This window comes from Carettochelys insculpta, chromosome 3 (assembly GCF_033958435.1).
Source record: "Carettochelys insculpta isolate YL-2023 chromosome 3, ASM3395843v1, whole genome shotgun sequence".
Classification (NCBI taxonomy): domain Eukaryota; kingdom Metazoa; phylum Chordata; order Testudines; family Carettochelyidae; genus Carettochelys; species Carettochelys insculpta.
The window spans coordinates 39,082,239-39,095,479 of NC_134139.1; the positions used below are offsets into that span (position 1 = coordinate 39,082,239).

At 46.7% G+C, this 13,241-nt stretch overlaps 1 protein-coding gene across 3 annotated transcripts in view; it reads left to right on the plus strand.

The window, feature by feature from the left end:
- Positions 1-1,280: 1,280 nt before the first annotated feature.
- RHOQ (ras homolog family member Q) overlaps positions 1,281-13,241 on the plus strand; it is a 39,095-nt gene continuing 27,134 nt past the window's right edge. Inside the window, exons 1-2 of one of the 3 annotated variants that reach the window (XM_074989646.1) lie at positions 1,281-1,693; positions 2,194-2,252. In XM_074989646.1, coding sequence (XP_074845747.1) covers positions 1,552-1,693; positions 2,194-2,252 — 201 coding nt within the window. In that variant the 5' untranslated portion in view covers positions 1,281-1,551. The remainder of the gene's footprint in view (positions 1,694-2,193; positions 2,253-13,241) is intronic. The other 2 variants (XM_074989647.1, XM_074989645.1) reach the window with 2 other exon arrangements.

Sequence of the window (13,241 nt, forward strand, 5' to 3'; positions counted from 1 at the left end):
TATAGGCTATTGTGGCTTAATTTAATAGCTATTAAACACCTCATTTCTTCAGCATTGGGTATATATTAGAGGCGGGTTCATACAAAGGTATGTCTGTATTTAAGACAGAATTTCATAACTGGGCCATATGTGTCTGTCCAGTACATAAGCACATAATCATGAAATTCAGAACCAAGAAAATATTTGCCTGTGTCCTTCCCTGAACAATTCCTTTCATACTGGTCTTTACAGTTAAGCCCCATCACAACCATTGTGTTTTTAAATTTTTTCTTCTTCTTCATAGTGGGTAAGTTCTCATTTTGTGGAGGGAAGGCAGGGAAAAAAGGCCCTAACAAGCCTTCACAATAGGAAAATTAATTGGAGTTCATTTCTAACCTGTGCAAATCATTAGAGTCGCTGGAAAAGAGGCTCCATCAGTCCTAAGGAAATATTTTAAACAGCTACCCATTGGGATGAGGAGAGAGAGAGTGTAATATAGGTGTATGTTTACAAAACAAACTAGCACTTTAAAGACTAACGCCGATTAGGTGATATGCTGGAAATATGAAGTGGGGCTGCCTCAGGAAAGCTCAGGACCTAATAAATTATTCTGTAAATCTTTAAAGTGCTACATGCCTGCTTGTTTTGTGATCATACAGACGAACAGGACTACCCCTCTGTGACTAGTCACGTGTATGTTTGTACCTCATCCTCTCTAGCGCTTTTTTGTTTGTTTTAGGGGGGAAAATGCCAGAACTCCAGTGTGATGATTCCTCAGAGGGTTCAGGGTGTTCAGTTGCAATGCCCTGTCCCCACGCAGGTCCTGCCCCATCCCCCGCTGCTGCGGGACTGGCAGTGAACATTTGTCTGGTGTTCTAATGGCAAATAGGTGCGGGGACTCCACTCTGGTGCGTTCTGCCGGGAGGAAAAAAAAGCCCTGATCATCTCTAGCGCTCTCGCTAACCTCTAGTTCAAAGCGCCCTCTGCCAGGCAGGCAGCTCCTGTAGGAGACGCCCGGCTCCCCAGTCAGCGGGCGCGGGCTGAGGGCTGCAGCCGAGGAAGGGATCTCCCTTGTGCTTCCCACAGGGGAGGCCTGGGAGCAAAGCCCGGACGTTTCTAGGAGCTGCCGGCTCTTTGGAGAGGAGCCCTCGGCTGCTCTTCAGCAATTTGGCTGCGCTCCTCCTTTCCCCCCGAGTCAAGCTAGTCTGAGATTGCAGCCTTCACCCAGCGGCGGCCGCAGCCCGGCCAAGTAGCGGGGGAGGGGGGCGGAAAGTGGCCGGAGAGTTGCGGGGGCGGGGCTGGGCCCTGGGCCCTGGCCCCTCTCCGCGGCGGGCTGCTCGCTGGGCAGCCTGGGACGGGGGAGCCCAGCACGGGGCTTGGCGGGTGGCTTTGCTGCTCCAAGTTCCTGTTCTCCCCGGACGGGCGGGCGGCCGAGCGGTCTCATGATCCATTGTGTCATCGCGCCCGGCCGGAGCAAGCGAGAGGGAAATCCCTCCCAGCCCCACTCGGCGCGGCCCGGGGCGGCGATGCGGGCTCAGCCGAGCCCCGGCCGGTGACGGCGGGCCGCGCACCATGGCCAATGGGAGCGGGGCGCTCCTGCTGAAGTGCGTGGTGGTGGGGGACGGCGCCGTGGGCAAGACCTGCTTGCTGATGAGCTACGCCAACGACGCCTTCCCCGAGGAGTACGTGCCCACCGTGTTTGACCACTACGCAGGTAGGCGGCCGGCCGCCCGGCCAGGGCAGTGCTGAGTAAGCGGCTGCCCCGGGACTCCGGCGGCACTTTGCCATTTCCCAGTCCTGGGCCCTCTGCCCGGCGCCCGCCGGCGTGTCCCCTTCTGTGCGGCCCCCGCGGTGGGAAGGGAAGGGCGCCTCCCGCTGCACGCCCGCACCCAGGCTCCCCTGCCCGGGGGAGGGCTCTGGCCGGGGCTGAACTCATCCCAAACACGCAGCAGTGCCTGGGCCGGTTTGGAAGCGGAGTGGGGCTGGTTGTGGAGGGTGACATAGCAGGACACGGAGGCCTGCCGCGGGGGAGACCTCGGAGCGCGCCTGCCAACTCTCCCCCCCGCCTGCCAGGTGCGCTATTGCCCTGGCTGGACTAGATCCGCATTTTGGACGTGGAGCCTCCTGGTGGGCTTGCAAACACCCCTCTGCACTAGTGGCCCCGGGCTGCTGTGCTTGCTCCTGAGCTACGCCCTTGTGTTTCCTCTTTTACAGTCACTGTGACGGTCGGAGGGAAGCAGTATCTCCTGGGGCTGTACGACACAGCAGGACAGGTGAGAACTTTCAGATCCAGCCGAAACTGCCATCCGGCACCTGGAGGTTTGGTACCATTCCAGCCGAGTGTTTTCCTGTCTAATTCTGGGGCCTTTGGTTATGATGGACTGACTCACTTCCTCCTGCGCACAACCACGAAAATAAGCAGGGTCTGGAAAACACTGGAGGCAGGAATCATTTTAAAAAAACCACACTGGGTTTAGTCTAATTCAGGGGTGTTTATGTTGGACGGCCTCACCACTGCAATGTGTAGTAATCCCCCAAGTCCATGTGTTGCCAAAAGAAAAAACAGGAGGGTAGCGTTTAACAAAATTTAAACTCCTACTTCAGTCAGCTGTGATGGACTTTATTTTTAGTTTTAAATAGCCAGGTTCTCTTGAGTTCTCAGTCTAAGCCCTTATTGGTGACTGAAGTAAATGACTGAAGGGTTCTGATTGGTGGTTGATGGCATCATCTAATATTATGGGAAGACGTTTTGTCTGGTTAGGTTTGTTACAGCATCACATCACTTGAATTCCTGAAATCATCAGTCTGAGTCCAAACAATTGCAATGACTTCTGTAGTCTGTCTAGATTTGAAGCTCTCTTTAGATTAGTATTGTGAATGGCTTTATGTAGCATGAGATTTACTTCTCTTCTGTTTCAAGCACACCCCATTAGTCAGAAACGCAAATTATTGCAGCCTCTGTTCATCATGTTTAATTAAGAACATTTCAATAACTGAAAGTTTTCCAGTTTATAAAAAGAACACTAAAAATGAGGAAGTGTTAGTCTTCACCACCTCATTTGTAATAATTGTTTTGTGCTTGGTTTGGGCAATCTGAATAATTTGTGTTAGCTTACAAATAAAAATCCTGTTGTGAAAGGTGCTTTGTCCACCTGTGGCTTTTAAAATTGCTTATGGCAAGTAAAACCTGCATGATATACAAGGGACCTCTAGTATTATTGTATTGATAACATTTTAACAACAAAAACCACAGATAAGGAAGTATTTCAGTAACTGTTGAGTTTACATTTAAAACCTACTTTCTGCAAATCTGCAAATGAACAAACTATCACAAATTAAATTAAATGGAGCTGCTTGGGGTGGCTCTTCTAAAGCAAAATAATCCAGAAGGGGCCTGACATTGAACCTCTCATAAAGGGACACTCTGCATACTGCAGGATTAAGGTCAAATTTCTTTTTTTAGATTGTCCAAAATTCTATGGAAGGCCTTTGGGACGTGATGACTGTGTGTTTCTCATTTCAAATATACATAAGCTTTTAAGATAATCTAGTCTGATCTGCCAAATACAAACCAGAGACATAGCCTAACAACTACTGTTTGAAGTAGAGTGTGTTTCACCCACACATCTATCTTAATTAAACAACATTCACCCAGTTATAGATAATATGCTTTCAGTGGACAAAAAATGAATGGCAAAACTCCTAGTAGCAGGGGCAGCACAAGCCAGAATAAGAACTGGCTTCACTTCCAGCTAGGCAAAGTCATATTGGAAGGGTGTTTTGCTTTGTTTTATTTTTAAACCAGAAAGTCATGTTTCATGACTATGATGTCACTGATATAAAGCTAGGCGAGTAGTGCATGAGTAAAAGAGTCACTTAGTGTTTCTTACACAGTAGTTCCTGTTACCCAACATACAACTGTTTCATAACTCTGGAATTTAGTCTTTACCATAATGCCAAAACTCCAATACAGGTTGAATCTCTCTAATCCAGAACTCTCATCCAGCAAACTCCATAATCCGGCATGATTTTAGTTAGCTGGATGACCACTTATCATGGGTGTGGCCAAGTTTCCCGTGGTCCCATAAAGTTTTACAGCCACCAGTCCTGGCTTTCAGTGTTCTGTGCTGTTATTTAGCTGTAATTTACCCCTAAATGTCTTTTAAGAGTCCAGTAAGCAGTGGAAGTATTGGTAATGTGCTAGAAAATATTGACCTCCTATCATTCCGAAAATGCTCTCATCTGGCACTGGTCAAGTTCCAAGGATGCCAGACAAGAGAGGTTCGACCTGTATGTGGAACATTTAAAAATACATGCAGGAAAATCGTGCATTTGACTTAAAGTATTTAGCATTCCAAAACCTCTTTAAAGTACAGTATAGAAAATGTAAGACTGCTGATTTTAGAGCTTGGTATTAGATGACATTTGAAATCAATTGATCTCAGTTTGCCACTGTTGTAGGGGGTTAACAGCATACAGTTTTATCTGGGCCTCAGTATTATGTGTGTGTATATATTACAAATATATCACTGCAGAAGCTGGGTACCCTCCTGTGTAACTAGTGCAGTGGTGGGGAACCTTCTTTTGGTCAGGGGCCATTGACCCACAGAAAAATTGGGGGCTACACAATTGAAAAGCAAAAATGCAACTCACCCCCCACCAACACACACATCCATGTGTGCATGCACATGCACACACACCAGGCCAGATGCCGCAGCCTTTACTCAAGCTGGATGACTCACGTGAATTAAGGGTCAGTGAATGAATCTGACCCTAGCTTTTTAAGTATAGCAGCCCACGCTCTACAGTGTCTTTGTAAAGAGTGTAACAACAATGGAGGTAAAGAGGAAGTTGTGTTTGGCTCCCCTCTCTTACCAGACGGATATGCAGGTCTCTCCCCATCTCTCATTTGTGATGAGGGCTCAGCTCCCTTTAAATCATTGTCCTCCATGGAATGTACCGACCAGGGACAAGATCAGCCCAAGGGTGGGGAAGAAGGCAAAATGGGCTGGGGACACAGATGTGCCCATCTGCTGCTCTTCTGGAGATTCACAGGAAATAGTGTGAAGTCCATGGGCGTGTGGGAGATCCTTTCTGCAGGTTCCCTGTGTGAGAGGAATTCACAGAGGCAGCTATAACTAGGGGAAGTAGCTGATAGCTAAGCACAAGTGGAGTTGTATTAGGAGGTGTTAGTGGCCAGACCTACAGTTTTACCATGGATCTCTGCATGGGTAGCAGCCGTGGCCTCCTGTGGCTTCCTTAAGGGTGCTAGAATGTATTTCTGTGTCTTTTTCAAGTGGCAGGAAGAGATGCAAACCCTAGTGCCTTTAGAAAAGTCAGAGAGGAACTCCACGGGGGGAACCTTGCAGCAGCTTTTCTTCCTCTATCTTCCCCTATGACTCAACCCAGTCTCGGGTGTTTATACATCTACTATCTCTTCAGATGCAGTAATCTGGGATTATGGTGGTGCATAAAACCAGATGTTTTACTAGAAAGAGTTGCTATATAATGTGGAGGTTTTTAAGGCAAAATAGCCATTTTTATTTCAATTTTTTGAAACCATTGGTGAGCCTGTGATGAGCCCGCTATTTGGCAAATGGAGCAAGAGAATTGGGTAGGGCCCCAGTTCTTAACTGGGTGTCCAGGGCCCCTTGGGTGCGGGTCAGAGGTAAGTTTCAGGGGTGCACCAAAATAAAGCAGAGAGTATTAGACTTACTGGGGCCCAGGGCAGAAAGCAAAAACCTGAGCCCCTCCTCCCGGGGCTGAATTGAAGGCCAAAAGCCCCTGTAGCCTTACCCTGGGCAGTCATTCTGCTTGCTGCCCCTTTAACAGTGGCCCTGCCCTTCAGTTTTCTGAATACTAGTGGTTGTGACCTGGGTCAGCTGTGAAATTTTGATATCATTTTTGGGAGTGGGCTCAGAAAGAAAAAGATCGTTTACGTGGGAAAGCACAGAAATGTTCCTTTAAGGCTTCTGAAAGGATAATCTTAAAATAGAGAATAAGAATGTTTACAACATTCTAGATACTGCTTCTGGGTGTGTCCGCCATGTCCATGTGATAGCAGGCTGCTTCCTACACATGGCTGCTGCTGACTGATAGTTTAACAATATACTTCGCAGGCTGATCCTCAGCTGCTGTACATAAGAATAACTCTGGTGAAGCTTTTCTGATTTACAGCAGCAGAGGATCCATCCTTACATTCTGACTTAGTGGTGCATCTGATTTCCTCTCCGTCCCCCTCTGTTTGCTATAAATTATTGTCAGCCCTATCATCCGTCAAGCTCTCAAGTGGACTCACAAGGAAATTGCACAGAGGAAGACCTTGGACAACATGGAGAAGGTCTACTGAGATTGAAAGACAACAACTGGGGTATTCCTGGGGTCAGCTAGAAGTTTTGTCCTGAGACAGAGTGAAGTGGAGAAGACTTGTAGATGACCTGTGCTCCACTCGGAGTACAAGGGTTTAAGTTAAGTAAATTAATATCTAGGGTTGCCAACCCTCCCAGTATGGCTGGGTGTCTCCTGGAATGGGGCTCTATCTCCCAGAGGCCACTAAAACTGAACCTGGAGTTCTTAGACCACTGGAACTCCAGCAGGGCTAAGGCAGATTCCAGGCCACACCCAGAAGCAGCTGGCACATCCTTGTGTTGGGGAAGGTAGCTCCACATGCTGCCCCCATCCTGAGCACCAACTCTGCAACTCCCATTGGCCAAGAACTGTGGCAAATGGGAGCTGCAGGGGAGGCACCTGTGGGCATGGGCAGCATGCAGAGCCACTTGACACCCTCCTTTGCGTTACCTAGGAGATAAACATGCCAGCTGCTTCCAGGAGTGGTGCAGGGCCAGATCAGGCAGGGAGCCTGCCATAGGCCCACTGGGCTGCCGCCTAAGAGGCATTTGAGGTAAATGTCACCCAGCCAGAGCCCATGCTCCCTGCCCTTGGCTTGAGCCCCCTCCTTTACCCAAACTCCTTTCCAGAGCCTGCTCTCCCTGTAGTACCCCCTCCTGCATTCAAACTCTATTCCCCAGGCTCAGCCCAGATCTCCCTCCCACACTCCAAACCTCTTGGTGCCAGCCCACGCCTCCTGCTGCATGCCAGTCCCTGCCCTGGGCTGGTGAAAGAGCTTGAGAGCAAGTGATGGAAGGAGCAGGGATGGAGTGAGCAGTGCCGGGCCTGAGAAATAACATGGGCAGGGCAAGGCAAGGGTCCTGAATTTGTGTGATTAGACAGGCAGCAACCTCATCTCTAGCACCTACCTTCTCAGAGCTAGGTCACTTTTGGGGCCCTCCCTTTATTATAGCAATTATCTATACAACACGCCTCTAACTTGAGGATTTAGTGTTTACCTGTTCACAGAGAGACTAGACAATTTGCCCAAAGTCATCTGTGGCACTCAAGGAATCGAACTGGGATCTTTTGGTTAGGTTGCCAACAATGTTCCTCTAAAATTTTCCATCCTTTGGCAGGTTGAAGTTTATGTTGGTTGTATGTGCATGTGTAGCACCAGTGCAAACAAAACATTTATAGATAAATATTTGTTTTTAAAAGGTTATAAATATGGAAGAAAAATATTAAATCAAGGGATGATTAACAAGGAGCAATGCTTAAGGTGTTAATTTAAAAATCAAATAAAAACCAGGTTATCCAGAATTTAGATAACCAGCATGCTAAGTTAACTGGCACCTGCTGCACTGCTGGGGGCCAGCTGCCCTATTGTGGCTGGTGGTAGCAATAGGTGCTGACTGTCCAGCCAGTGGCAGCGGGGCCAGGAGCTGGCTGCTGGCCAGGACTGGGGTTGCACATTAGGTTATCTGGCACCCCTAGTTCCCTGGGGATGCTGGATAATAGAGCTTCGGCTGCACAAAGAAAACTAGCACAACCATTGGGACTATATGCAGGGCTTTATTTGTGCTCGTACTGAGTACTGGCACCTTGACAGCCCCAGCCATGGGATTGGCTGGTGGAGGGAGAGGTGGGGAGCTGGCTGAGTGCCGGCTCCTCTTTTGTTTGGAAAAAAAAAAAAAAGTACGTGTATTATCTTTTTTAACAACTCAAGCTAGTAAACTCAACAAAAAGGGGCATACTGAAAACAGCTATATAAATAAATCAAAGACATGTCTATTAAGTAAAACCATAAAACACGTGCACCAGATATCTACACCATTTCAAAACATTTAAGAGACTCCTTTGTTTCATGGCTTAAGGTGGGAAAGTTTATATGGGTATTGAAATATAATTATGCAACGAGCTAGGCCTTTCACTCCAGTATTCGTTCACTAAAGCCTCAATCATTAGCTACAAAAGCAGCCTTAAACACTTAGAATAAGACAACACCCATACAAGTGAAATCAGATCCTGCATTAAGGTCTGCTAAAGCAGACACTCTCACCTTCCTTACTGCTCTGGATCTGCCTCCTCCAAACTAAGTTTTAGGCTAGGCTTTCTAACATCTCCAGGCAGACCTGTTAACAAGCTTAGCATAGGTGAAAGCAAACTCTTTATTTTCCCCTGCTGACACTAAGTGAAAAATACTGTGGTCTAGATCTGAAGAGAATCCACTGTTTTGTGTTTGCTCTGTAAACGTAACACTGGAAAATAGGAGGGTGCTACATTGTTCTTTTGTCCCCCCTCATATTCTTCCCAGATTATTTCAGATCTTGTAATTATGTCACCAGTCAGTAACTAATACCAACTCCTCCTCACTCCTATCCTCAGCAAGAAGAGGGAAGATGTACATGATAAGCTCCTTCTGTTGCATTGAGACAAGGAAGTTTCCCCAGCAGCCGCACATCTGCCTTGTAACCCCATGCCCCAGGATAATCCATCTGAAATTTTGGCACCTCCCTACCACCCCACACAGTCTGATTCTCTTCCCCCTGCTCCCCAGGAGTAAATCCCTTGTTTCTCCCCTGCACCAGCAGCTGCTGTGCTAAGACAGAAAGTCTGACTCCTGCTACAGCCCGAATGGGGATGCCCTGAATTTCCCACCAAATATTGGCTGGCACCCACCTGCAGTCTGTTCTTCTCTGCCTGAGCCCAGCTGTGGTAGATTCCTGCCTTTCAGAGTTGCAGGCAGCAGGAGCAGCAGCCCAGCTGGGAGTCAGAGCACACACCACACTCACTCAGTGTCCCCCCCCATCCCCATTCTCCACCTACCCCCATGCAGTCTGAGTCTCAGGAGAGAGTGCTGGGTTTCTCACAAGCTGCTATAGTCCCAGTCACTATTCAAGTCTGTCACTGTTCAAGCTGCTATAGTCCCAGTAGTATGTCTCCTCTCCTTTCTTGGCTGCTGCAGCTCAGCTGGGAGACAGGACACCCCAATCTCTGCCTCCCTTCTGCTCCCTACCAGCCCTCCCCCTTCCCCTTATTCCTTCCATCCTCCTTGTGTCCCCTCCATATCAAATGGGAAAGACATGCTGCTCCACACCCTGCAGGGAGCTGCTGCTGTAGCTGAGGAGGAAGTGTCTCTCCCCCAGCCAGCCAGCTCCTGTGTGTGGTAACCCTGAGCCAAACTCATTAAACAACTGGGTGCCTGCTATCAGGTGCAGCTTAGAGGGGACCGTGGTTGCCAACCCTCCAGGATTGGCCTGGAGTCTCTCAAAATCCACATGAATGTCCTGATGACTATTGAAATTTATTCTGGTGATTTTTAAGAGGATATTTTAAGAAAATGACATTAAATCATGTTAAGGGGATCTCCCAGAATAGCCTCACTCAGTGTTGGCAACCCTGTTCTTGCTGGCCCTTTGTCCCTTTTCTGATGTACTCATGCACTGGTAGGTCTAAAATTCTGACCTCTCTTGTCAACCCAGGAATCTCTTTACTTAGTCCCCCACTGGTGAGTGTGTGCCAGGGTTTGGTCAGTGAGTGGGTCAGTATGCTTTCGAGTTACTGAGTGTGCTGAGAAGAAGCCCATTGGAAAATGATGGTAGATTTCATAATCACTGCAAACTACTACAGATTACTTAACCCTTCGGATCTAGTTTGAAGTAAAATGGTTTGAAAGACTAAGGCTGCATGTACACTACAGTCCCCTTGTGAAAGGGGAATGCAAATAAGGCAAATCAGAAATGCAAATGAAGTGCTGATTTCCATATCTCATGATTCATTTGCATATTTACATTTTCAAAAGAAAAATGGCAGTGTAGTTGCGGTTCTTTTGAAACAAAACCCCAGTTTCAAAAGCATCCTTCTTCCTAATTTTTTTCAGCAATAGCCAGCTTATCTGTATTATCTGACATTTCCATTCTTTGGTCCCGATTAGGTCAGACCATCCAGGTTCTACTGTATATGGCGGAGAAAACTGGATCAGAGATACTAAGGCCTGCATTTTCAAAAATGCCTATTAAATTTGGGTGGCATATTTGAGACACCTGAAGCATTTCCTCCTCTCCCTTGTTCCCAGTTTGTGCTAAGAGGTAACAGTTGCTTTCAAAAGTCAGGCTCGGGGTACCTTAAACTGAGTACCTAAATATAATGGATGATTTTGAAAACTATGGGCCGTGTCTACACTAGCCCCAAACTTCGAAATGGCCATGTAAATGGCCATTTCGAAGTTTACTAACGAAGCACTGAAATACATATTCAGTGCCTCATTAGCATGCGGGCGGCTGCGGCACTTCAAAATTGACGCAGCTCACCACCGCGCGGCTCGTCCCGATGGGGCTCCTTTTTGAAAGGACCCTGCCTACTTCGAAGTCCCCTTATTCCCATCTGCTCATGGGAATAAGGGGACTTCGAAGTAGGCAGGGTCCTTTCGAAAAGGAGCCTCGTCAGGACGAGCCACGCGGCGGCGAGCTGCGTCAATTTCGAAGTGCCACGGCCGCCCGCATGCTAATGAGGCGCTGAATATGTATTTCAGCACTTCGTTAGTAAACTTCGAAATGGCCATGTAAATGGCCATTTCGAAGTTTGGGGCTAGTGTAGACGTAGCCATAGATTTAAGTGATTTGCCCAAAGTCATAAAGTCAGTGGCAGAGGTGAGTAATGACCTCGGAGCCAATTCACCCAGTGTGAGAGGCCCTTACGTAAAACCTCTATAACTAAAGAATACAAATGAAATGTTTGAAACACATTTCTGGAATCTCTGCTGATTGAGAGACCTTACTACAGGTTGAACCTCTCTCGTTCAGCACCCGCGGGACCTGACTGGTGCTGGACAAGAGAATTTGCCGGGTGACAGAAGAGCAATAATTTCAAGCACATTACCAACACTTCCACTGTTTACTGGGCTCTTACAAGGCAGTTTGGGGTAAATTACAACTAAGTAACAGCACAGAGGACAGAGTCAGGACTCTTGGCTGTAAACAAACTTCATGGGATCACTGGAAATTTGGCCACACCCATGGTAAGTGTTCATCTGGCTAACTAAAATCATGCTGGATTACAGAGTTTGCCAGAGGAGAGAGTTTTGGATTAGAGAGGTTTGTTCGGCCTATACTAAACAGACTTTCATTTTGACTATACAGTCAATTAAAAATTCCACTTTTTATATTAAAAGTAACTAGGTGTCCTTGAATTTGAGACCAAGGTCTAGGAACTCCTTTCTTATATCATGCAGGTTTTTGTGATGCTTATCTAATACTCCGTGTGCCTTCTGTAAGTTAAAAAGACAATGTTGAACACAGTAATTATTGATCAGAGTACAACACTTACACCTGTTTGGATTTTTATTTCTGAATTGATTTTAACTTGTCATAGCTGTATTCATTCGATAAAGGATAATATGCTGCTATATCAAATAAAGGGGCCAATCTCATCCCTCTTACCTCTGCAAGTTGTGGTTGTTTAAAAGTCCAGCCAATTCTAGTAGAGATTATACCAAACTTGGGAAATTTTGGGCAGCTTTGTAGCAGACTCTCCTGATCTGAATCTCTGGTTTTAAAATAAGAAATGGCCCATTTTTTGGAGTCAAATTTGAACTCCAACTCTTAAAAACACTTAAGAATAAAATTGTATCACAACGTAATTTGAATCAGAGAGGTAGCTGTGTTAGTGTGTATCATCAAAAACAACAAGAAGTCCTGTGGCACCTTATAGACTAACAGAAATTTTGGAGCATAAGCTTTCGTGGGTAAAGACCTGCTTCATCAGATGCATGAGATGTGTAGCTGATGAAGCGGGTCTTTGCTCACGAAAGCTTATGCTCTAAAATTTCCATTAGGCTATAAGGCGCCACAGGACTTCCTGTTGTTTTTAACATAATTTGAGTAAGCTTTTGCAATGTATAATTCATACCTGCTCTAAACAGTCTTGGTCATACCAATTTGGAGGTGGATTTGGGTATACAGTACTTGTTTCCTTTTATTATACAGTGAGGGAGCACTTACCCTGTGCTCAGTGAAAATACATGACTGCCACAAATTGGCAGCCTCTCACCTTCCCTGTGAATCTAACATTAACCAATCATAATCTGGGCAAACAGATTACTTTCTCCATAAACAAAATCAGGAACCTCTGAAAATATGTGGGACGTACTGTGTGCTCTTTCCCCAAATACTTATCACAGGTCAAAACTTGTTTTGTATGAATAAAAATAAACTTTAATAGTTTTAAAACTTCTAATGAAGAAAATAAGGTCACCACGCTGACGCACAGAGATGTGCCATGGGGCTGGAGTGTGAGCGCTGACTCATTGCTCTGCAGAGGTAACCACAGAAGGCTGGATTCAGCTAAGCCAGGATTGGATGTGAAGATTTCATGAAGCAGGAAAACGAAGTGCATTGGTAACACTACGGTGCCTTGGGCCAAACTGCTGAATCTGAACACAGCTACAATAGGAGTAACCCAGGCTACCGTCCAGATAAATTCTGCTTTCGTTGAGGGGCTGATTAGGACCTCCTGCTTCATGAGTCCCACGTATGGCTGTTCTCCCTCTGGTAGTGCCTCCTGTGGCAGCTCGTGGCAGCTTCCATGCAAGTGGGTGGGGACAAGGTAGAGCCAAGGCTGAAGAAGCTCAGTGGGGAGAAATATGTGCTACATAAAGAGCTATCACAGACTGCTTCCCCTGCCCCTTCAGAGCAAGAAACCCCAGTTGTATTTCATCCGGTCTCAGTCTTGTTCCTAGGATAGCACAAATACACACTCACCCTTGTTCAGGGTTTGTAGCAAAGCTGCAGCTTACTCATTCTGGGTACTCTGTACCCAGTGGAACTCTTCTGGACTTACCCTGGTATAACTCACAATCCAGTTTAGCTATATGATGCACACACCAAACACTAGAGATAATATTGTCCACTAATTGAATGGATCTAACACTGTCA